We start from the raw sequence: 24,775 nt of genomic DNA, 5'->3' as shown, positions 1-24,775 counted from the left end.
CTAAAGGGGGACGTGGTGCTTTATGAACCAGGACAGGACACTGTACATGAGGCTTTAGAAAACAAACTACATAAAGAATAAGCACACACAGGTCTGTTTAATGTGCGCGTTTCATTAAAACCAGACTGACTGTCAGACCCAGCACAGACTTTAATGTATTTAGTGCTTTTTAAAACTGAGACACGAGATTCACTACTGTATGAAAGATCAGGACACAGATATTAAATCTTGCCCCACTCGTGTCAATTTATATTCAAGTGTGACGTTATTAATTTAAATAACATATATTTTGATTCTGGCCTCTAATCTTCGTAGAAAGTTGGTCAAAAGTGTCTGATCTCTGTATCACGTTTAAAAAGACAACACATCAGCAACAATACACAAGTTTATTTGGCCAACACATAAAATAGTACACAGAAACAGTGTAAAGTGTAAAATACAATGTCAGATATGTTGTGATGTTTGTAGTTTGTTTGTGGAGCAGATGTGGGTCACACCAGACTCACTCTCAAGTACAACATGAACAAAACACACGAATAAAACACATTTACCTCAAAAGTAAAGAAAAAACTCACATAAAATGCACATGGCAGGTTTCATGGTTTCTTATTTATGACTTGTTTTGTTTGGGTGGATTCTGTGGTGAATGTTTATCACGGTTTTACATCAGTTAAATAGAAAAAAAAAGTACAAAAATACAGGAAGTAGCTCTGAGTTCTAAAACAGACTCTACCGCCAAAATACAGTTTACGCACAAGTCACACATTCTCCTGACACTTTAAACGTTGCTTTAACAAAAATAAAGGTGTTGCATTTTACTTTAATTAGATTTATCATAATTACTGTTCAGTTTAGACGAGTTTCGGGTCTTGCTAACGTCCGGGTTGCTAGGTAACGTCTACGTGTACGTCGTATGATACGTCATATCTGCCGCACGTGCCCAACCAGGAAGTAAAATTATAAACGTCACCGGAATAAAAAATAAAAATAAACAAAAATTAAAACTTAAAAAAGCGAAAACAATGAAACACTTAAAATCTTAAAAAAATAAAATAAAATCTTAAAAAAAGAAAGTTAAATATTATTATGTTAACTATGTTTTGCTGAAAAAGTACTGTGTAACCTGACATATGCACTTGATGATCATATACATTCTAACTTAGCCTTTTTTTTCCTGGTCTCTTGTTTATTCTATATTATTTCATTTCTTACAGTGGTGTTACATCACCTACTACACCTTTATCTCCATCTTCTTCAGACCACTGGACACTGCCTGAAAATTGGTTGAGGTTGATGACTATGGGTCCACTCATCACCAGTTTGTCTTCCTCTTCTTCACCTGCCGCTGGCTCCTCCACCTTACCGGCCTCTGCCTTCGGCTCCGGCGCAGGTTCGACGAGAGGTTGCTGTTCCTCATCTGAGCTTTCTGCTGAATTGTCTTCAGACTTCCCCTTTACGTCGTTAAGTTCACCTTCGCTATCACTTTTCTGTTTATCAACCTGCTCAGCTTCATCTTCATCTTCATCTCTCCCGTTGGTACCGTTTGAATTCACCCGCCCCTCCTCCTCATCCCCATACGCCTCATCCTCTTCACTCGAGTCTGGACCCCTTTGATGCCCCAGTGGGACTCCCAGGCGGGTTGCCACGGCCACTGTTGCATCTCTGGCCCTATCCCGCAACCCCCCTTCCCTGAATACAATGCGTTGGACGGTGTATTTTCCATTTGCTTCCCTGTTTAAGTATTTGTACAGGAAAAACAGCAGGATGAGAAGAGCGACCAGGAAGAAAAACAGAGCTAAGATAGTCGTGTGGGTCACTAAGTTGATGAGCTCCCCGTCTTCGTTCATTTTGGGTTCTGAAAAAAAAGAAAAAAAAAGAAAAATTGATAGCCCTTTTTTCCAATGTTACACCATCATACCATATTTATATTTTTACATTATTTACATTAGCAGACGTTACTACTCCACTTGTGCAGTTGGAGTGACGTAAATAAGGCCACAGTCTATATTTTTGAATTGATAAAACTACGTGTTATTTTGTTTTTTGCTATTTTTTTAATTTGTTATTTTTTTATTTGTTATTAGAAACAATAATAATATATATTTTTGAATTTTGCTATTTTGTTATTTAAGTAAAAGTTTTATTATTTAAGTAAAAGTACAGAAACTGGAGCAAAAAAAAATACTCAAGTAAAAGCACACATAAAAGTATTAAAGTACCTGTTTAAAAATGTACTTAAAGGGTAAAAAGTAAAAGTATTTCACATAGATTTTGAGTCTTATAAAGCTTCAAATGTGGCGATTTTGATAAAGATTTTAGCTGAATTTTGTTCAACAGAAATAATTGCGTTGATTTTTTTTAAAATCTGTTTTTATTTGCATATTTTTGTTTTTTTTTAATTATGAACGTGTTAAAAATAAACCCTCAGCCTTTTCAGCAGGTCTCACGCAATAATAAAAAATACTTTTACTTTTCCAGTTCGAACATGTAGTGGAGTAGAAAGTACAGATACTGCTCTCAAATAGTAGAGTAGCGGAGTAAAAGTAAAAAGTTTCCACTGTAAAACGCACTGAAGTAAAGTACAGATACCTATTTTATTACCTAAGTGCAGTACTTTTTTACTTCTACTCAGTTGTTGTGGATGCAGTACATGATAAACTTTGATAAACATTGATTTTTTTACTTACTTTTCTCCATAATCAAGCCGAAGTGTTCGTCTGTGTCACCAGAGTTGTTCCAGTCGCCTCACAGCCTCCAGCCGTCGACGTCACTGCATCAGGAACTAAAAACGTGCGTCCAGCCTAAAGAACACACAAAATATCAGCCAACTACTGTCAGAAATGTTGAATGCAATAAAAAAGCGGGTTTACTTACATTAATTTAGACGAAAGTGCCACAGGAAAAAACTTAAACCTGTTGCATGAGATGAGGGCAGCGACAGGAAGTTTGCAGCCAGTTATGGTTTCCTGTTATAGATATTCAACATCATCACTGACACGTTAATTACACGAGTTCAGAACGCACTCAACCAGCGACGAGGTAAAGAAGTACAACAACTAAAGTACTGCACTTAAAGAGAATGTTTAGGTGTCTGTACTTTAATTTCTACTTTGATTTTTGAGCTGGATTGAAAGTAAAAAGTACCTTTCACATGATTTGAGGGGTTATTTTTATCAGGTTCGTGGAAACTGTTTTCAAGTTCAAGCTTCTGCTTTGAGGAAATACAAATAAAGACACAAAATTCATGAGAAAAACTGAGAAAAATTGATTTGATTTGGTAATTTTTTGGATTTAATATCACAGTTTAACGGCACTTGAGTGAAATAGAAAGTACATTTTTAAACAGGGACTTTAATACTTTTGCTTAAACAGATTTTTTTCATGTGATACTTTTACTTGAGTACTTTTTACCTCTGTATCTGTACCTGTATTTTTACTTAAGTAACAATATTGGAGTACTTCATTCACCACTGCATTTAAGACAATTTCGGTTTGTTTTTTGTTCCAAACATAGGACACATGGTTTGTAAAGTGAACAGTTTAAATCTATTCACGTCTCATTTGTAAATTTTATGAATTTTTATAAAAAAACCCCACAAAAAACAACTAAAAAAAAACATAAAAAAGATTAAAAATATAAAAAAATAATAATTAAAAAACCCATTAAAAAACATTTAAAAAATCCATTAAATAACATAAAAACTCCCATTAAAAAAACATTTTAAAAAACCCATAAAAAAACATAAAAAACCCCATAAAAAACAAAAAATAAACATAAAAAACATTTAAAAAAAACATAAAAAAAAAACACAAAAAAAAAATCATGCAATTTTAACCTGTTTAAATAAAGTTTTACAATGAGTTAATACACAATTAGAAATGATCTGAAGCAAATACTGATTCTTAAAAACTTTTATCTTCAAAATGTTACAACACAGCACTTTCTAAATTCAACTGACCTTTAACTGAGATCAAATGACACTTAAACTTACCACAGTGTGACTTGTTGTCGTTGCAGTGGCGTTGGCGGCGTTGGACCGTCCTGTGTCGTTGTGCCGTGGCGTCGACTGCACTGAGACGTGTGAAAGATGGTGCGATGCTCAGAAGAAGAAGGCGTCAGAACAAACTGAGACGCACAGATCACAAACATCAAACACGACTGGGTGGGGAGTCGAAAAGAGGAACAACAATTTACATATTTTTCTGAATCTGTAACAGGTGCCATTTACTGCTGTGAAAATATGATTTAAAATAGAAAATACTTCAAGAACAAGCGAAATGAGATTCTTTGGTGCCACAAATGCACTTTAATAATGAGGAGATGATCATTTAGACTCACGCACGCTCCTGTTTTTAATGTTTTAAATGCACTTATGTTCAGTATTTATGTGGTTTGTCTGTGTTCTCTCATGAAAAGCAGAGTCTGACTGCTCTCACTGGACTGTCCCACTGTAAATAAACACAAAAAACGCACTTGATTTTGAGATTATGTTGTTTATTTAAGTGTGTCCATGGCTCGGCCCCGCCCTGTGTCTCTGAGCTTCTGTCCATGTTCACAGTTTCAGATCTTCCAGGTGATTTTGATGTTCTAAGGTCCTGGTTAAAGTCGAGGGGACGTGTTTCTGCTGCAGCTGGTCCCAGACTCTGGAACAGTTTTACTCTGTGTATTAGAACAGCACAATCTTTAAATACGCTTAAATCTTTGTTGAAAACTTGTTTGCATTGGCTTTGAACACGAGCTGAGTGGAGTTTTTTTTTGCACTTTATATTAACTTTGTGCAGCTGTGGTTGTTTTAAATGTGCTTTATAAATAAATTTGACTTAACGTGAAATGAATAAGAATAAAAATGATCTAATCTTAATGTGTAGTGACCTCCTGAGACTTGAGCTCTTTCATGGCTTTATTCATTTCTCTGTTATTTGGGTTGATTGGACCTGATGAGTGTAAAAATAAAGAATTATTATTTTTTTTATTATGTCGTTTTTGAGAAATGATGTCACATATGAGGCCATTTGTTTAATAATTTTGATAGAACATTTGAATAATGATTTGCAAAAACTATTAAGCAACAATTGTGCCTCTTGGAGCAATGTGGCTCATCTGAAGAGCAGCTAAGAGGTGCAACAAGACATATGCCTTTACAAAAAAAATATAATAATAATAATAAATAAATAAATAATAATAAAAAAGATAACAATAATAAAAAAAAACATATTCTGAACATTCTAAACTCTTAAAAATATTCTATAATTGAACATTTTTGAATTGTTGCTGTTCTTGTTGCTGCTGTTCTTCTTCTTTTTCTTCTAAAAACTTGCATTGTAGCCTAGACAACCCAAAATGTGTAACCCACATGTGCACGTAGGTCTCAGGAGGTTAAAGTGAATATTGATCAAATCGGTCTTATTACCATGGAAACAATAAAACACTAAAGTCTAACTCTGGTGCTGCTGCAAAATGACTTATCGTAAACTGCCCTTAAATCAAACATGAGCTGTTTCCTGTTTAGTAAAAAAATGAACCACAGATCCTCAACCACATTTGACACATTTACTTTAACACCGTGTAAAAACTACTCACGCCATCATAAAATAAGACACAGTGTTTCTCAGGCAACGTTTACAAAACCAGATCTGCATTTTACTTTTAATGTTTTTTATGACACAAAATAGAAACTTATGAGGTTTAAGTCATGTTATAATCCTCAAAAACAGACCTGGAGTTGTGTTTTGTTTCATTTGCATGTTTAATTAATGCTGCACTATTAATCTGCAACATCTCCAAAGCTCAAAACGCTCTGTTCCACCTTGTGATGTCATCAAGTGGTAGTTTTCAAGTTAACTCCTCCTACTTTTACCTTTAGTTCAGTCGAGATAAGCGGCAACTCCAGGACTAAAACTACCCAAATGATTCTAGAAATTAAGGTGTGTGGAGTTTACAAACACAGTGGAGCACTTCCTGTATCGCCACTTGATGACATCACAAAGTGGAACGGAGTGTTCACAAATTGAAAATAAGTGATTAAAGATGACTCAAAAACACTCCAAAAACAACTTTGAGGGGTTAAAGGACAAGAAAATAACTATAACATGATTAAAATCTCTGGCTCAGTCCTGGTTTATTCCTGATTTCTTCCTGGTTTAGTCCTGCTCCACCTCGTGATGTCATCAAGTGGTAGTTTTCAAGCTAACTCCTCCTCCTTTTACCGTTAGTTCAGTCGAGATAAATGACAATTCCAGGAGCTGAAATTATCCAAATTATTCTGAAAATGAAGGTGTGTGGAGTTTAAAAACACAGTGGAGCACTTCCTGTATCACCACACGATGACATCACAAGGTGGAACAGAGTGTTTTCAGTTTGAGAGAAGAGCTCAGCCTAAATACGCAGGTTTGTTTGTGTGTTAAACATGCAAATGAAACAAATAAAACACAACTCCAGGTCTATTTGTGCCGAGGAAATGACATTAAATAACACGGGCCCTTTAAGATCTGTGGACTTTATGTCAGAATATGCATTTTTTGTCCCTGTATATATTAAAATCAAGGCAAACTGCAAAGAGAGAATTATGTTTTATTGTTTTCACACAGTGTGGTCTTACTGATGTGCCACTGGCTTCAACTAAAAGGAAAAAAGGTAGTTTACAGTTACAATAAGAGGTAAGTTAATAAGGAATGTACCATTATGGCCTGCGATAGTTTAACCCACCGGCTTCAAAAAAACAGGATAACGACCTCAGACTGTGTCAAATTTCCTTTTACAGTTTGCAGAGACTAATTAGACACCACTTATTGCGCTTATTGTTCAGCCTACAGCACAGAAAATGGTCATTGGAAGAATAATCAAAAACAACGGAGGGATGACGCAGCTAAAGCTAAATAGAATTATATATAAAAAAAATAAAATGTCCCAGAGAAAATCAATCTCTAAAACGTGAGGTACCAAAACACAAGTGCTACCTTTTTTCATTACTTTTTAAGACTACACTCAAATACAACACACACGACATTTTCAACTTCCGTAACACAGACCCGACTGTCGTGACGCAGAAGCACAGACTGTGTAAAGAAGTGGACGAAGCGAGAGCGACGTCACCCGCGGCGTTCGGTCAAATCAAGCTAATCGAGGCTAGAGCGGTTATAGCGGCGGATTTGGAGCAGAGTTACATATTAGGAAGTCCGATTGCGAGTATCATAGCAACCGAAGAGCCAATCAGGAGCGTGTCTGTTGAAGGAAATGACGCTTTCTGCTCCCTGCTAAACCAGCGATGTGGCCGCTTAGCAACGCTGTCAATCAAACCTGTTGCTAACGCGAGCGGGAGTGACCTCAGGGAAAGAAGACGCCCGATTTGTCTGTTATTAATGTTCATATCTTGATTTATGGAAAAAAAATAACAAAATAAAAAGCCCAGGATCATGTAGAGCGAGTTAATACGAACATTTAAGACCAAAATGAGTCTGACAGAGGGGGAGCCGTTTTTCAATAGAAAGGAAAAATAAACTCAAAATAGCAAAAAAAAAAAAAAAAACACCTCAAAATATAAAAAAAATGAAGAAAACAAAAAAAACAACTCTAAATAATAAAAAAGCTGTAATAAAAATAACTGAAAAAACTCAAAATAACAAAAAACAAAACTAAACTAAAAATAAAGAAAAAATAAAGAAAATAAACAAAAAAAACCCCCTCAAAACAACAACAAAAAACTAAAAATAATTAAACAAAAAACTAAACATAAATAAATAAATAAAAATAACTCAAAAAAATGAACCCCAGGATCATGTAGAGCGGGTTAATACGAACATTTACGTCCAAAATGACGAGTCTGGGACACAGTTTTTCAATAGAAAGTGAATTGGAGCCAGAGTCGATGGAGCCGGATTCACGCACATGCTCACTTCCTGTTTCGAACGTGGCAGCTAGCAGGTTAGCTACGTCCATTTCTCTATACAGTCTATGTGCACAACAGAAGATATCCTACATTTGACCTCTTGCATGGCATTGTAGTAAAAAAAAACAAAAAAGATATACAATGAAGACGTCACAGCAGCTTCACTACCTGATTGTTAGCCCTAATTGTTAATTAAATACTCATAATGTTTTAGATACGTGTTTTAGTGCATTAGATTAGTGTTTGGCGACAGTGCCTTCGAACGACCTTCAACCTCCTTCGAAAATAAATTCACAGATTGAGCATTAAAGGTCCAATATTACGCAAAACTGACTCTTTAAGGGAAAACTGTAGCTTTAAGTCATGTTCTAATGATGTTACCTCCTCAAAAACAGACCTGGAGTTGTGTTTTGCTTTATTCACACATGTTTATTATTAGTCTGTAACATCTCCAAAGCTCAAAACGCTCTGTTCCACCTTGTGATGTCATCAAGTGGTAGTTTTCAAGTTAACTCCTCCTACTTTTACCTTTAGTTCAGTCGAGATAAGTGGCAATTCCAGAGCTGAAATGATCCAAATGATTCTAGAAATGAAGCTGTGTGGAGTTTAAAAACACAGTGGAGCACTTCCTGTATCGCCACTCGATGACATCACAAGGTGGAGCAGAGCGTTTTGAGCGTTTGAGAGAAGAACTCAGCCTAAATCTGCAGGTTTTGTGTGTTAAACATGTGTGAATGAAACAAAAAAACACAACTCCAGGTCTGTTTGTGACGAGGAAACGACATTAGACCACAGATCAGAGAACAGCGTGATATCGGCCCTTTAAGCTGCGTTACACTGTCATCGCTGCTACGATATTCCTAAACTCATTTCATTTCAATCACGATGAGATATTGAACCTTTATTTTCTTCACGTTCACCTGTTTTTAGCCACTAGCCTACGCTACTCCTCCACCTGCAGCTGGAGCGATGCGAGTAAGGCCATGGTCTGTCGGAAAAAGACGGCGCGTTTCATACGTCTCCGTCTTCGATCCGAGCGAGCTGCCGTTCCAACAGCTCGATTCGTTGGTTTTGCGCCAGAACGACCGCACGTAAAGCCTTCATTTCGGCTAGTAGCTCATTCAAGAGGTCCTCCTGTAAGAAAAAAGACAAAAAAAACACCTTCAAATAAATCAGGCAAACATCACGTGGAGATACTGGCTGTGTCCACACTCTTCCTACAGGGGGCACTGTTTAAGATTCACGCCATTTTTAGTGGTGTCTGAATCTGCAGCTGGTGAAAAAGTAGAGCAATCAAAATTTCCCACAATGCACCTTGAAAAGCAGTGGACATCCGTGGTCACTAGACAAAAATATAGACCACAATGCACTGCAAGTTTTCTTTTTAAATTAAACGTTATTATTAGAAAAACTCGGTCATGACACACAAACAAGTAACAAACAACATGAGGAACACAAGGCACAAAAAACACAAAATCAAAAAAAAATGTCATGGAGGAGTAGAACAGTTTAATTCATTCATAAAAAGTTGAAAGCATGTGGTAGAGCAGGGGTGTCCAAACTATGGCCCATGGTCCAAATGCGGCCCTCAGACCAGTTTTTATCGGTCCTCAGGCCTCCTGCTGAACCGGCCCAATTGATCATAAGCAGAACTTTTAACAACAAATTAAACTATTTCTACCACTATAACCTCAAAGACCTAAAATGAATGTGTTTTAAGCTTCGAGTATGTTTTGAGATGTAGCCCTAGATAAAAAAAAAGTTTGAGTGTCTCCATTTAGAACAAAGAATATGGTATTTAGAAACGTAATCGACACTGTAGATAATGATTTTCTATTGGCTATCCACACTGTTCTCAAAATATAAAATATGATTAGCATTTAAATTAGGAAAGTTTGGGATTTTGAGCGATAACAAGAGACAGAGACAGGTTTTTAACTGGAAACTGCTGCTAGCGTTAGCCGTTTACCTTAGCTCGAGCTGTTAAAAGAGCGAGAATTTCCACATTTCAGACTAAAAATTGTAAAAATCCAGTCTGTTTACGCGAGATCCAGCTCGACACAAACTTGTACGGTTATTATTAGTCCAGAAATACTTCAATCTGATCAGTATTTATGACAGAAATCAATTTTTTTTTCGAGTTTAGACTGTTTTTACCCAGTCACGTGACCTAAAACTAGTGAGCCGTGTGTCTGAATCTCTCTGTAAATGAGTCTCTAAAGACACAGACATAATTTAAACTGTATTATTCAACTAAATTTTTGCCGTTTCAAGAGTAAATACCCCCCACTTTTACTTTTACTTTTCAGTCCGATAAAAAAATCTAGTGAAAGAGAAAGTACAGACGCCTAAAAATGCAGTGTGATGTATTTAAAGATCAGGCCGTTCTAAAAAGTACAGCACTTCATCACCTTCCACCGCTGCTCCTTTTCTGTTTTCTGTTTTATATTCTGCATTTTTCTATATTATCACTTCCTTATTTTATTATTTATCGCATTGTCTCATGTTCTAAATAGAAGTAATGAGTAATGAATCAATAACTTGGGTTAACATTTGTCAAGACCAAAGGTGACGGAGCGTTTTCTGACTATGGAACGGCGCCCTCTGCCTGTCAGATCCTCTCAAGACTAGCCTGACCTCTGACCTTTGACCTCTGACCTCTTCTCCCTGGCATTTAACACTAGCTACACAGGAAATACAGGTGTTTTATTATTGTTCTTTCCCTGTGCATCCGTATATCTGTTTGTTGTCGACTTTTATGTTCAGCTCAAGTTGTTTTAAACGTGATGTAGAAATAAACTTGAATATTGTCACATTATGGCCCCAGACCTACAGCTCCCCCTACAGGCAAATGTGCGTCACTGCAGCTGATCCCTGTTTCTGTACCAAGCTTTGAAATGACAAACCTCTCCTGCGATTGGTGTATTGTTTGTGAGCTGGCACCTGATTGGCTCCTGGGTGCGGATTAAAAGGACACGCCCCCCCCCGCCACATCTCGACCACGGTCAGGAACAGCACGCCGTTTTGTTCCGCGTCTGTGTGATTCTTGTGACTTTTGCAATCGAGTCAGTTCTGAGACCGTTTTGTTTTGAGTTTTTGTCATTTCTGTACTTTTGTTTTTGTAAGTTATACATTGAAAACTACCCCGTCAAGAGCCTCTTTTTGTTAGTTTTTACTTTAACGTTCCTTTTAACTAAATTATAACTTCAGTTTTACAATTTTCCATGTTGTTTTGTTCATTTTCTTCGCTGAATCGGGTCGTAACGTGTCAAAACGCTGATTTTTATTGTATCACAGTGAGTTCTTGGGTCTAGTCACTGATAGAAATGATGAAGTTCAACATTTGTGCATTTACTTTTGGAATATTTCATGGCAAATAATGTACAATAATGATGTAATTAATAGAAAAAACTGACTGTTGCCCCCATATGCGAGTATTACATCAGCACTATATTGTTTTGGGGCTCAATATTTATCGCCTGAACAATTTCTTTGCAAAGTGGATTGGATTTTTTAATGAAATGTGGTAATATCTGAGCTCTAGCGGGTTGAATAAATCACTTCTGTGGCTTATTATAGGTTCATTTGGACATTTATTTGTTGCAGCTCAGGCTTTTTAATGATACTATATATTAAAAATGTTTTATTGGGATTATCTTGGTTTGTTAAGTGGCACTAAGTCGTTTCAATATTATCGTTTATCTCTATATTTAGCTTAAAATCGAAAATGTCAATACTGCTCCACTATACTGTCCTCATTAGTTTCATTACCTCTTTCTTGGGTCGTTCGCTGTTCCCGTCCGTTTCTCTCGCCGCTCTGGAGTGATGGGTTTCTTCAGTTTTGGCAGCGGTGGTGGAGACGTTGGAGCTGGGGGCGGAGGGCGCGGTCGTCCCCGTCCCGGAGTCTTGTGAGAGCAGTTTGGGTTTTCCCCTCAGCGTGTCCCGGCCGTGTTTGGACGGAGGGGCGCTGTACCCCCCGCTCAGAGACACGAGGAGCGGGGAAGCGTCCTGCCCAGAGATCCACTCCTCTGCCAGCAGGGCGGGCTCCAGACTGGCAGTGTCAGGGTACAAGTCGCCCTGGAACAGGTCGGACTAAAGGGGGAAAACACAGAATTAGAATTAAAATGAGGAACTGGTTTATTTCAAGCACGTTCAGATGATGCGTTACCTTTCGTGGCACAGTCATGGAGATGGGTTCCACTTTTCTTTCATGCAATTTGTAGAACCTAAATGGTAAATAGTCATATTTTTTATACATTTCCACCTTTACGTCACTCAATCAAGGAAACGCACACACATCCACACACCAGTGAACACAGAAACTCAGGGCAAGGTGGGTTAAGTGTCTGTGGGAGCTGGAATCGCACCGCCAACCTGAGGGTCACTGGATCTGACCGCTCGACCAAAGATGTTTATGTCAAGAGCGGGATTTGAACCGGAAACCTTCAGATTAGTGGAGAAACGCTCTACAAACTGAGACACTGTTGGGACACGCCCTCTCATTCAATTTTTTAATTTATTTTTCTTTTATCTTTACAACTTTCTACACACAATATATAATTATGTAGTAAAGAAAAAAAAGGGTTTTATTTTAAAGAATTTGTCAAAAAATATCTAGTAGAGTTATTTATCTCACTTCATATATTTGATGTTTTTTGTGCGTATATAAAATGTAGAAAGTAATACAAATTAGAGCTTGACTGATGCAGGTTTTTTCATGGCTGATGCTGATATTTTTGGGCCAATATTTTGGTTAGTTTTGATCCTTTTCCCCAAATTATGTGCCGTATTTTCTGAAGTATAAGTTGCACCGGCCAAAAAAACTGCATAACAATGAGGAAAATAACATATATTTCACCTATAAATCGCATCTGAGTATAAGTCGCACCCCAAACTATGAAAAAAGTGCAACTGCAACTTCTGGAAAATACGATAATTTAAATTTACTCCAAACTCCTCCCCAAGCTTTTTTTTTTAATTTTTATTTTTTAACCACAACCCTAGAAGAGAGCTGTGTACAGTGTCACATTTATGCAGCTATTTCTTTGTCTTAAAGTGTTAAAATAGAAGTTTATGTGGATTTTTTAGGCCAAACTAAATATCGCCCTCTATTGGAGAGTTAAGGCCGATTGCAGATGCACTAAAAAGTCCAGATATCGAAGTCCAAATATGTATTTTTTGATCAATATATCCGTTTATCTCTTGTAAAAAAAGAAAAAAAACATAGAAAATTCGCTGTATTTTTTTTTTACCTGGCAATTTCGCACTTGTTGACGTCTACGCCTCTTTTACTAAGAAAACCAGCTCCTCTCTGCGGCTCTTTGCTGCTGTACAAACTCAGGAAGTGAACGTACGGGGACTCGTCTGTGATCTCAAAATACCGGATGGTGCTGTCCCCCTGAAGACGACACACAGATTACATTAAGTCCTTCTCGTACACGTGTAACGCAGGTTTTATGTAGTAAAGAGGCGGTACCTTTCCACACAGGTAGACCATGTTTGTGTCTGGGTCATAAAAAGGTAAAAGTACTCCGTTACTGGAGTCCATCTCCTGCACAATCATGGGCTCGGAGAGGTCTTTCTGTGGACGAATATTAATGTTGTAATAGCAGACAGTGGGAAAACTACACATTTGTACTGGTACTATGCAGTTAATACACCGTAATAATCAAATAAACTTGTCACGATAACACATTTTGCTGTTAGATATATAGCTGAAGTAAACACAGACGATAAATGACACAACTGAAGCGAGTTTATACGGATGACACAAAACCAGAAAAAACTGTTCTAAATCTACAATATTGCTAAGAAAAAACATGTGCTGTAACAAATAAACAGCAAAATGAAAGGATGTAGTGCTGTAGAGTTGTCCCTCGCTATATCGCGGTTCATCTTTCGAGTTCTTGCTGTTTTGTGTGTTTTTTAGTGCAATTTTTCATGCTTTTTATGAATGTGCATTGTGTCCTGCGTCCTGATTGGCTGTTGGACTGTAGACCATTGTGTCCTGCGTCCTGATTGGCTGTTGGACTGTAGACCATTGTGTCGTGCGTCCTGATTGGCTGTTGGACTGTAGACCATTGTGTCGTGCGTCCTGATTGGCTGTTGGACTGTAGACCATTGTGTCCTGCGTCCTGATTGGCTGTTGGACTGTAGACCATTGTGTCCTGCGTCCTGATTGGCTGTTGGACTGTAGACCATTGTGTCGTGCGTCCTGATTGGCTGTTAGGACGCAGGACACAATGGTTTACAGTCCGATTGGCTAACGGACTGTAGATGTGAGAAAATGTTAACGCCTGTGTGAGAAAAGTGTATAAAGTGTGTGGTGAGGGGTTTTACAGACAAAAACAGAGAGAATAATATAAAAAATAAAGCTGATACTTCACGGATTTCGACCATTGCAGGTTATTTTTAGAACATAACCCCTGCGATAAACGAAGGACCGGTGTATTTGCATCTGTAATGCGTCAGACAAGTTATTTTTTTCCAACCTTTTCATGGTTTAAATCTGATCTTATAGCCACAAAGTTAAATAAACACTGATCCGACTGAGGTTTCATGTGCTGTACTGAAGGATAAGTTGATGTAGTGATTATCGTGACAGGTCTATACTCAAAAACGCAGCATATTTAGCACATCAGACTCACCGTATCCCACAATGCCACCTGTCGCTCGCTCATTCGGCTGAAACCAGTGGTCAAGATCTTCCCGTTGGCTAAAAACACAGCTCTCATCGGCCTGGTGCCTTCATGGACCTTCTCCCTCACCTGATGGAAATAAACATGATGATACGAGTTGTTTGTGATGCTCAGAGTTTATTATATATTTATTATAGAAGCTCGTCGAGGCTGGAGCAGGTACAGCGGCGAATTCCGAGCGCAAGTGTCACAGCAACAAAACAACCATTCGGTCTCAGTGAACCGAAACCGCACAGTTCCAAAAAGCTCCTCGGCCTTCGCTCGGTCCTCTTTTCATTTCCAAGTCTGAAATTGTCTGTACGTTTGAATAATTTTACTAGAAATTTGAAAAAAGTACATGTTAGCTAATCAAATGTCTAGTTAATTTAATGTTAATGTTCTGTCTCGCTGTAAAAACCTGCACTTCATTGATTTTTTATTTGTGTTTGGACTGTAGGAAACAAACTGTACTGGACATAAGACATTTATTGTATTTTCCTGCTAATGTCAATGATGAACTGTTTGTCTTATTATGTATTTTTATTGGACTGTGTGTTTTAATGTGTGTTCACTGCAGATAGAAAGCAGCACGAGCTAAATCTGGCACAAATCATCGTTTCTTTTGTAAGATTAATGAATTTGTACATGGACAAATAAAGAATAAAGGAAAAAGAAAGAGGAACGCTGTCAATCAGACCAGACTTAGACGAAAAAAGGCGCCTGATTTGTCTGTTATTAATGTTCAGCTTCTTGATTTACGGACAAAAATAGCGAAATAACAACACTGGGATCATGTAGAGGGTTAATACGAACATTTAAGACCAAAATGACGAGTCTGAAGCAGCAGGTACAGAGAGAGGGGGCACAAAAAACAAAAAAATAAACTCAAAATGACAAAAAAAGAAGAAAAAAAAGGAAAATCAAACATTAACTCAAAATAACTAAAAAACAAAACAAAACAAACAAAAAAAAAAAAACTCAAAATAACCAAAAAATGAGTTAAAAAAACCCTCAAAATAATAAAAAAAACAACAACACACCCCTTAAAATAACAAAAAAAAAAAACAAAACAAAAACTCAAAATAACTCAAAACTCCCAGGATCTTGTAGAGCGGGTTAAAACGAACATTTAAGACCAAAATGAGTCTGACAGCAGCAGGTACAGAGAGAGGAGACAGTTTTTCAATAGAAAGTGAATTGGAGCCAGAGTCAATGATACCGGAAGCGCGCTCACGATCACTTCTTATTTGTAACGCGGCGGCTAGCAGGTTAGCTACGTCCATTTACATAAACAGTCTATGGTCCAAACTAGATCTCAAAGTGTCTGACCTTGAGCACGGTGCCCCTCCGCGGGTCGATCACGCGCAGGGCCTTGTCCTTGCAGACGGTGCAGATGGCGCTTCCGTCCTTGTTCCAGCTGACGCTGTAGATGAGGTCAGGGTGGGCGTCGCTCAGCTGGTACACGAGCTCGCCCGTGCCCACGTTCCAAACACAGATCACATTATCACAGCCTGGAAAAGGAGAAAGTCCAATTATATGTAGATTCATTAATAGGAACGTCACGATGACACATTTGGAAGAACGATATACAGCAAAGTAAAGTAAATATAGACGATAAACGATAATAATAAAACTTAAAGGGCTCATATTACGCTGTTTTCTGATCTGTTCTAATGTTTCCTCATCAAAAACAGACCTGGAGTTGTGTTTTGTTTTATTCACACATGTTTAACACACAAACAAACACGCAGATTTACACTCTCAAATTGAAAACACGCCGTTCCACCTTGTGATGTCATCATGTGGTGATACAGGAAGTGCTCCGCTGTGTTTTAAAACTCCACACACCTTCATTTATAGAATCATTTGGATCATTTCAGCTCCTGGAATTGCCACTTATCTCGACTGAACTAAAGGTAAACATAGGAGGAGTTAACTTGAAAACTACCACTTCATGACATCACAAGGTGGAACAGAGCGTTTTGAGCTTTGGAGATGTAACAGACTAATAATAAATAAAGGGTTAAACAAGAGGGAAGCAGGGAGTGCTTGTAAATCACATGTAAATCACACTCAAACCCAAGTCTTGAGCATTTTAATTTAAAGTCTGTCTACATCTCTAAAGCACAAAACGCTCTGTTCCACCTTGTGATGTCATGAAGTGATAGTTTTCAAGTTAACTCCTCCTACATTTACCTTTAGTTCAGTCAAGATTCAACAGTTCCAGAGGCTGAAATGATCCAAATGATTCTAGAAATGAAGGCGTGTGGAGTTTAAAAACACAGCGGAGCACTTCCTGTATCGCCACACGATGACATCACAAGGTGGAACGGCGTGTTTTCAGTTTGAGAGAAGAACTCAGTGTAAATCTGCAGCGTTTATTTGTGCGTTAAACGTGTGAATGAAACAAAAAAACACAACTCCGGGTCTGTTTGTGACGAGGAAACGTTAGAACAGATCAGAAAACATCGTAATACGGCTCTTGAGTAAAAAGTAATTATTTTTGTGGTGAATCTAATCGTCCTGTAAAATCTCACTTTACATGATATAAACTGCAGTGAAGGTGACACTCGATGCCTTTGTGTGTATAATGCAGTAGTGTCTGTTACTCAACACCATCACAGTACGAAAAGACTCAAAATACATGTACTTTTATTCAACTGCAAGTCTTACTACGAGTACTACGAGCTCTACGGCCGCTTCATGACTTCATAAAAAACAAATGTACGTCTTGCATAATCGATTATTCAAATATATGTAAATTTTGTTTCCTTGTTGAAGCTGATGGTAGAAAGGAACATTTTTATACAGCGCGTTTCCTCAAAACACAAGACAAGACAAAAATCAAATAAAAACATACAAATACAATAAAACATGACAAAAAACTACTTGATAAAAGACGTGTGATTGTTACAAGAGACAGGACAGTCTGAACAGGTGAGTTTTGAGTCCCACAAAATGCTTTAAATGAAGAAAGTACTCACACATTTATACACCAGAGTACACAGAAAACTGGGGACGAACTGGGTTAAGTGTCTTGCCCAAGGACACAACAACAGCGTTCATGTGTCAGAGCTGGAATCGCAAACCAACCAGTGATGTTTTACTAGTACTAAACATTATTCAACTCGTATAAGGTTGTTACGTAACATTTTAGGCTGAAGTAAAAACGTATTATTAATTTAAACTTATAACGGCCGACAATATTTCAAAATAACGCACAAGAATTCAATGAAAAGCAGCGTCAGATCTACAACAAATGACTCAATATGTAAACAAAAGAAAAGCTACAAACCACGGCGAGACTTGGTTTTTTTTGGCGAGACTTGGTTTTTTTTTGGCAAGACTTGTTTTTTTGGTGAGACTTGTTTTTTTGGTGAGACTTGGGGTTTTTTGGCAAGACTTGTTTTTTTGTTTTTTTTGGCGAGACTTGTTTTTTTGGCGAGACTTGTTTTTTTGGCGAGGCAGTGTGTCATAAGACGGTTGTTTCTGGGACGTTACCTGCCGACAGGAGGACGTTCAAAGCCGAGGGGTGCCAGGCGATGATCCCGACTCTTTTGCTGTGTCCTTCTAGCGTCACGACGGCCTCGGTCATGGGTTTGGTGAGTCCTCCGTCGGGGATGTGCCACACCTACAACAGAAAAGCAGAAAATTTGTGTACGGTCACAGTCAAATAAGCGATATGTTAATCCAGTGAGTTCAGGCATCAGGAGGTCGCGCTCGTTTATAAAACACTAGTGTCACAGGCAAGGCAGGGTTATTTATACAGAACAACTGGTACACAAAGTCATTAAAGTGTTTTACAGAACAAGAAGGAAGATGAAGAAATAAAATGAACATTAAAAAAGAAGAGTGCGGAATAAAACACTTTGAGTCACAGATAAACAGAAGAGTCTGGATTTAAACATCGTCAAAGTCGAGGTCTGAGTCACATCTTCAGGAGGAATGATCAGGTTTAAACTGAACAAAACTCAAACTGGTTTAGTCCTGGTTCGGTCACGGTTTAGTCCCGATTTAATCCCACTTTAGTCCCGGTTTAGTCCTGGTTTAGTCCCAGTTTAGTCCCAGGTTAGTCCCAGTTTAGTCCCAGTTTAGTCCCAGTTTAGTCCCGGTTTAATCCTGGTTTAATCCTGGTTTAATCCTGGTTCAGTCCCGGTTTAGTCCCGGTTTAGTCCCGGTTTAGTCCTGGTTTAGTCCTGGTTTAGTCCCGGTTTAGTCCCAGTTTAGTCCCAGTTTATTCCTGGTTCAGTCCTGGTTTAGTCCCGATTTATTCCTGGTCCAGTCCTGGTTTAGTCCCAGTTTAGTCCCAGTTTAGTCCAAGTTTATTCCTGGTTCAGTCCCAGTTTAGTCCCAGTTTAGTCCAAGTTTATTCCTGGTTCAGTCCCAGTTTAGTCCCAGTTTAGTCCTGGTCCAGTCCTGGTTCAGTCCCGGTTTAGTCCTGGTCCAGTCCTGGTTTAGACCTGGTTTAGTCCCAGTTTAGTCCTGGTCCAGTCCCGGTTTAGACCTGGTTTAGTCCTGGTTTAGACCTGGTTTAGTCCTAGTTTAGTCCTGGTTCAGTCCTGGTTCAGTCCCAGTTTAGTCCTGGTCCAGTCCCGGTTTAGACCTGGTTTAGTCCTGGTTTAGACCTGGTTTAGTCCTAGTTTAGTCCTGGTCCAGTCCCGGTTCAGTCCATGTGAGTCTCTCCTTCACTGTGGTTCTCCTCGAGGTTTCTCTTTCTCCCATAGTTTGTTTTTTTTAGTTTTTCCTTGCGGAGGAGGAGTGTCTGAGGACAGGGGGCGCTGTGGGACAGTTCTCCATTTGCTTCTTTTCTGCTGATTAACGTTTCCTCGTTAATTCTCTCACTTTTCTGTGCTAAATCACTGACCTTGCTCATCTGTTCTGCTTCTTCACAAACATAAATCAAACTGAATCATCACGACAGACCTAAAGCCAAACCGACCTTCACCGTGTTGTCCTCGGAGGCACTTGCGACGATATTGTCATCATGAGGAGACCACTGGACGTCCAGCACCGGAGCGTGATGACCACAGACGGTCGGCCAGGACTGGTCAACTCTGCCGCTCTGTGAAACAACACACGCCGTACCACAGAGTCAGCATGTGAACGCAGCACAAGACACCGCCGTTCAAACGCCGCACATAAATATACACGAACAGAGCCAATGGGGATTTAGTATAGTTGTATAAAAATAACTAAAATAAATAAAATACTCAATAACAACAAAAAAAGAATGAATTAAAAATTAACTCAATAATTAAGAAAAACAAAATAACAAAAAATAAGTTAAAAAAAACAAACAAACCCAAAAACTCCCTCAAAACACCCCTAAAAAAAAAAAAAAAAAAAAAAAAAAAAAAAAAAATTAAATGAAAAAATAAACTCAAAATAACTCAAAACTCCCAGGGTCATGTAGAGGGTTAATATGAACATTTAAGACCAAAATGACGAGTCTGACAGCAGCAGGTCCAGAGAGAGACACAAAAAACAAAAAATAAACTCAAAATAAATAAAATAAATAAATAACTCAATAACAAACAAACAAAAAATAATTAAAAATTAACTCAATAATTAAAAAATAAAATAAAAATTAGTAAAAAAAAAAAAATCCTCCCTCAAAACACCTCTAAAAAAAAATAAAATTAAATGGAAAAATAAACTCAAAATAACTCCCAACTCCCTGTAGAGCGGGTTAATACGAACATTAATTAATACGAACATTTAAGACCAAAATGACGAGTCTGAGTCACAGTTTTTCAATAGAAAGTGAACTGGAACCAGAGTCAATGGAGCTGGAAGTGCGCACATGATCACTTCCTGTTTGGAACGCCGCAGCTAGCAGGTTAGCTCTGTCCGTTTTTATACACAGTCTATGGGTAATGTTCTGTGTATCGTTTAAGTAGAAGCTTTTACTGAACGAAAAAACGAGCCACTAAACATTAAACATGGGACGATATTGAAATTTGGTGTTGCAATTATCATGGCCAAAATAACTGGGATTGACAATTATATCAAGTTTAAAAATGTTATGGAGATGAAAAACTATCATTGTAATATTATGAATAGGTTACACATTTAAAAAGGTCTTATATTACGTAAAACTGACTCTTGTGAGCGTTAAGTCATGTTCTAATGCTGTTTCCTCCTCAAAAATAGACCTGGAGTTGTGTTTTGTTTCACTGAGTAACAATTTATTATTAGTCTATAACATCTCCAAAGCTCACAACACTCTATTCCACCTTGTGATGTCATCAAGTGGTAGTTTTCCAAGTTAACTCCTCCAATTTTTACCTTTAGTTCAGTAGAAATTGGACAATTCCACAGCTAAAATCATCAAAATTATTCTAGAAATGAAGGTGTGTGGAGTTTAAAAACACAGCGGGGCACTTCCTGTATCACCACACGATGACATCACGAGGTGGAACGGAGTGTTTTCAGTTTGAGACAAGAACTCAGCCTAAATCTGGAGGTTTGTTTGTGCGTTAAACATGTGTGAATGAAACAAAAAACCACAACTCCAGGTCTGTTTTTGATGAGGAAACGACATTAGAACAGATCAGAACACAGAGAAATATGGGCCCTTTAATATTATGAATAAGTTCTGTATTTAAACGGCTTCTATTGTGCTGTAATTTGTTAAACTATTGTTATAACTAGAAGAAAACATCAGGGCGAGGCAGTTTTGTTCAGCACATTCTCGTGACATAAAGGTGATGTCTCTATTTTATCTTATCGCCTCATCCCTAATTCACAAAAGCTCAAAGTGATGCATCATTCGAGCTGTAAAGTACCTTATTAATGGGAACAACAAGAAACGTGCCCCCTCCCGCCGCCTCGATGATAACAGCTATGAATTTGGGGTTGACCGCACACAGGGGGCTGTCCCACGTGACCCGGGACACGCGCACGTCGTCCAGGCAGTGCTCCGTTTTCCACGCTTGGGCGAAGACGTGCCGGAATTTGCTCTGTCTCACAACTCGGCGGAAGGACATGGCTGGAAAGCAAATGAGTTAATGATTATTCAAATTAAAGCAAATGGGGAAAGAATCATAGGATCTTTTTTCCGCTGAATGCGCAGAAAACACCACGAGTTTTGAAATATCGCGATAAATGGTGATATTGAAACTGTTTTAGGCCATTGAGTAAGGCTGAAATAATGCAACGGAATCCCAGAGGAGCAGTTTAAATAGACTTTTTCATTAAAAGACATGAGCTGGAACAGATAAACAGCAGAATGTACCAATAATTAGCTTTAAAAGGGATGTATTCGTACATTTACAGCTCAAATCTTATCATATTACGAACAAAAACACCCAAAATCTCCACACTTTTCCAAAATAAAAGTATATTGTTCCAGCTTTTGTATATAGAATGATAAATCAATATAGAAATGATCACGACAGGCCTAAAAAAATACTCATAATGATAAAAACATATACATTAAAAGCTCAAATTCAAAATAAATAGTGATTCTGATTCAACGGGCACAGATTATTTTGAGGTAATTGGAATTTACACAAAAAAAAGTCTCATTCAGTGCTATTTTTTTCTTCATTTTTATACTTTCTTCACTTTATAAACACACAGAAGACATCAAATATATGAAGTAACGTATATGGAGTTATGTAGCAGAGAAAAACAGTTTAATAACGCAGCTAAATTTTAAAATATTTTAGATTCAAATCCTCAAAATGTCCCTGTTTTGCTTTGTTGAAAAATATTTATCTAAAATGGAAAAATGCACTTTTTTCTTTACTAAATAATTCCATATCTCTTGCTTCATATATTTGACGTTCTGTGTGTAGATAAAATGCAGAAAGTAGTCAAAATAAATTAAAAAACTGTGTGTCCAGATGGAGCCTGTTTTCCCACAATGCACTAGGTGGGCCATCAACATCTTTTGAGTTGCCAGTGAGACTAAACCAGGGGAGCTTTTCAGGCGACTGGGGAAATTCTTTCATAGTGAGAGCCTTTCCAGAAAAGTACAGCAGAGCTCAACTGGACAAAAGGGCACGATCCGACGGGGGCAGGGCACGACTAAAGCTCAAATACTTGGAACTATCTGGCATCCCACTCGTCAAAGCATAAGAATTTCACCGGATCTGCAGCTGATTAAAATAGAAAGTGACACAGGGATCAGGATCGTTCTGGAGATTTTATTGTCGGTTACAGCGAAACAGTCGAGTTAAAGGCAGCGCCCAGAAAAATTCAAAGCAGAGTCAAGTGAGTAGTGATGTTTGAAGAAGAGTCTAGTGTCGAGTCCAAAACAGAGTCTAGTCCAGAGTCTAGTCCAGAGTCTAGTCCAGAGTCTAGTCCAGAGTCTAGTCCAGAGTCTAGTCCAGAGTCTAGTCCAGAGTCTAGTGCAGAGTCTAGTCCAGAGTCTAGTCCAGAGTCTAGTCCAGAGTCTAGTCCAGAGTCTAGTCCAGAGTCTAGTGCAGAGTCTAGTCCAGAGTCTAGTCCAGAGTCTAGTCCAGAGTCTAGTCCAGAGTCTAGTTCAGAGTCTAGTTCAGAGTCTAGTGCAGAGTCTAGTGCAGAGTCTAGTCCAGAGTCTAGTCCAGAGTCTAGTCCAGAGTCTAAAACAGAGTCTAGTCCAGAGTCTAGTGCAGAGTCTAGTCCAAAGTCTAGTCCAGAGTCTAGTCCAGAGTCTAGTTCAGAGTCTAGTGCAGAGTCTAGTCCAAAGTCTAGTCCAGAGTCTAGTTCAGAGTCTAGTGCAGAGTCTAGTCCAGAGTCTAGTTCAGAGTCTAGTGCAGAGTCTAGTGCAGAGTCTAGTCCAAAGTCTAGTCCAGAGTCTAGTCCAGAGTCTAGTTCAGAGTCTAGTGCAGAGTCTAGTCCAGAGTCCAGTCCAGAGTCCAGTCCAGAGTCTAGTCCAGAGTCTAGTAGTATGAGATTGTACCAGGGTTTTTATTCTTCTAGCAGAGAGGTGGTTTTATAGATAAGAAATTTAAAGCAAAGTCGAACAAGGTGAGTGTTTTATACCCCCCCAGAGAGAGAGAGAGAGAGAGAGAGAGAGAGAGAGAGAGAGAGAGAGAGAGAGAGAGAGAGAGAGAGAGAGAGAGAGAGAGAGAGAGAGAGAGAGAGAGAGAGAGAGAGAGTGGGGGTGTGTGTGGGGGTGTGTATGTATGTATGTGTATGTGTGTGTATGTGTGTGTTGCACATTCCTTAGATGTGGCTTTAACAAAAATGACCGGAACATAGCTAACATAGTTATCCTCCCTTAGTCTGATATATCTGACCACTGCTGCATGATGGGAAAGAACATTTTGCACCTTTGTAAGAAAATAACCACTGTATTTGTATATTGTCCACAAAAGCTGGTGCATCAGTGACACATGCGCACTGCTGTGGACGTATTTACTCACTCTAAGGGCTGAAGAATGAGGTTAAATAAAGAAATAGTAGAATTGAGTGATGCACATTCCCATAGGCCTGCACAGTGTTATAAAGAACAGCCAGTGCCCTAACAAAGAGATGTGCTCCTGGTGCGTAAAACCATTGGCACAAACGGAAAAAAAACACACCAGAGACACAGACCGGCTCACGTACCTCGACTCTTTTGGACCGCAGACCTTCTTAATTGGAAAAGGGATCACCAAAGGCTCGTGACAGGAGAAGGCCAATCAAATAATCCACCGCCAACAACAGTAACTTAATCCTCTGTTTCCAAACGGGCGTTCATGAAGACGAGGACCTGCGGCGGAAAGCGACAAAGACAAACCGTGTGGTGTGGTAAATAACGGCCCGCTCTTCTCCCCCCCGCTGATCTTAAACGCTAAAAGCCCCGTGGAGCAGAACACTGACCTGATCACGCACGCTCTGGCCATGGCGCTTTATCCAAGGGGCGGAGGAAGGAGCGGTGTCCGTGCGCGGAGCTGCGGATGGAGGTGGAGAGAAGGAGCAGTGTCTGTGGTGTTTGTGGTGAAGCTGCAGATGGAGGAGGGAGGATGCGAGGCAGGCGGGCGGGCAGGCGGTGTCTTCGTAAGAACAGACGTGGAAATAACGGGAGTCCCAGACGCTCCAGACACTCCAGCCCCGGAGCGAGACGCATCAAAGACACGCAGGAAACGAGAGGATACAATGTTCCATCTGTTTGCAAACCGGAAATCAGCGCACCTACGAAAACAGTCCGAAATAAAGAGTCATCAGCTTTAAAATAACGGATATCCACCTATTATTACACTCCCAGGCTCGTGAGCACCCGCCCCAGCGCAGGATACT

General features: G+C 38.8%; 2 protein-coding genes across 2 annotated transcripts; both read right to left on the bottom strand.

Moving 5' to 3' along the window:
- Positions 1 to 371: 371 nt before the first annotated feature.
- On the bottom strand, positions 372 to 4,123 carry si:ch211-119e14.1 (nucleolin). The gene is made up of 4 exons (XM_033983778.2): positions 3,993 to 4,123; positions 2,875 to 2,966; positions 2,688 to 2,801; positions 372 to 1,855 (listed from the first exon to the last, which is right to left on the bottom strand). The coding sequence occupies exons 3-4, from the start codon at positions 2,695 to 2,697 to the stop codon at positions 1,209 to 1,211; spliced, it is 657 nt and encodes a 218-aa protein (XP_033839669.1). The 5' UTR covers positions 2,698 to 2,801; positions 2,875 to 2,966; positions 3,993 to 4,123; the 3' UTR covers positions 372 to 1,208.
- A 4,683-nt stretch (positions 4,124 to 8,806) lies between these two features.
- coro1b (coronin, actin binding protein, 1B) lies at positions 8,807 to 24,469 on the bottom strand. The gene is made up of 12 exons (XM_033983938.2): positions 24,359 to 24,469; positions 24,104 to 24,248; positions 21,352 to 21,554; positions 19,503 to 19,625; positions 18,065 to 18,194; positions 15,893 to 16,074; positions 14,534 to 14,653; positions 13,363 to 13,467; positions 13,139 to 13,284; positions 12,055 to 12,112; positions 11,658 to 11,978; positions 8,807 to 9,020 (listed from the first exon to the last, which is right to left on the bottom strand). Exons 3-12 carry the CDS (start codon positions 21,550 to 21,552, stop codon positions 8,898 to 8,900), a joined length of 1,509 nt encoding a protein of 502 aa, XP_033839829.1. The 5' UTR covers positions 21,553 to 21,554; positions 24,104 to 24,248; positions 24,359 to 24,469; the 3' UTR covers positions 8,807 to 8,897.
- Between the last annotated feature and the right edge of the window lie 306 nt (positions 24,470 to 24,775).

The sequence above is a fragment of the Periophthalmus magnuspinnatus genome, chromosome 18 (assembly GCF_009829125.3).
Source record: "Periophthalmus magnuspinnatus isolate fPerMag1 chromosome 18, fPerMag1.2.pri, whole genome shotgun sequence".
NCBI classification, from domain to species: domain Eukaryota; kingdom Metazoa; phylum Chordata; class Actinopteri; order Gobiiformes; family Gobiidae; genus Periophthalmus; species Periophthalmus magnuspinnatus.
This window is presented reverse-complemented; position numbering and strand designations above follow the sequence as displayed.

Excerpts from the sequence above, each read along its gene's own strand:
- coro1b (XM_033983938.2), bottom strand. The coding sequence starts at position 21,552 with ATGTCCTTCCGCCGAGTTGTGAGACAGAGCAAATTCCGGCACGTCTTC. Across the intron at positions 16,075-18,064 it reads GAACGTCCTCCTGTCGGCAG|GCTGTGATAATGTGATCTGT; the intron begins GTAACGTCCCAG and ends CTCCTTTTCCAG. Across the intron at positions 12,113-13,138 it reads AACAAGTGCGAAATTGCCAG|GTTCTACAAATTGCATGAAA; the intron begins GTAAAAAAAAAA and ends TTTACCATTTAG.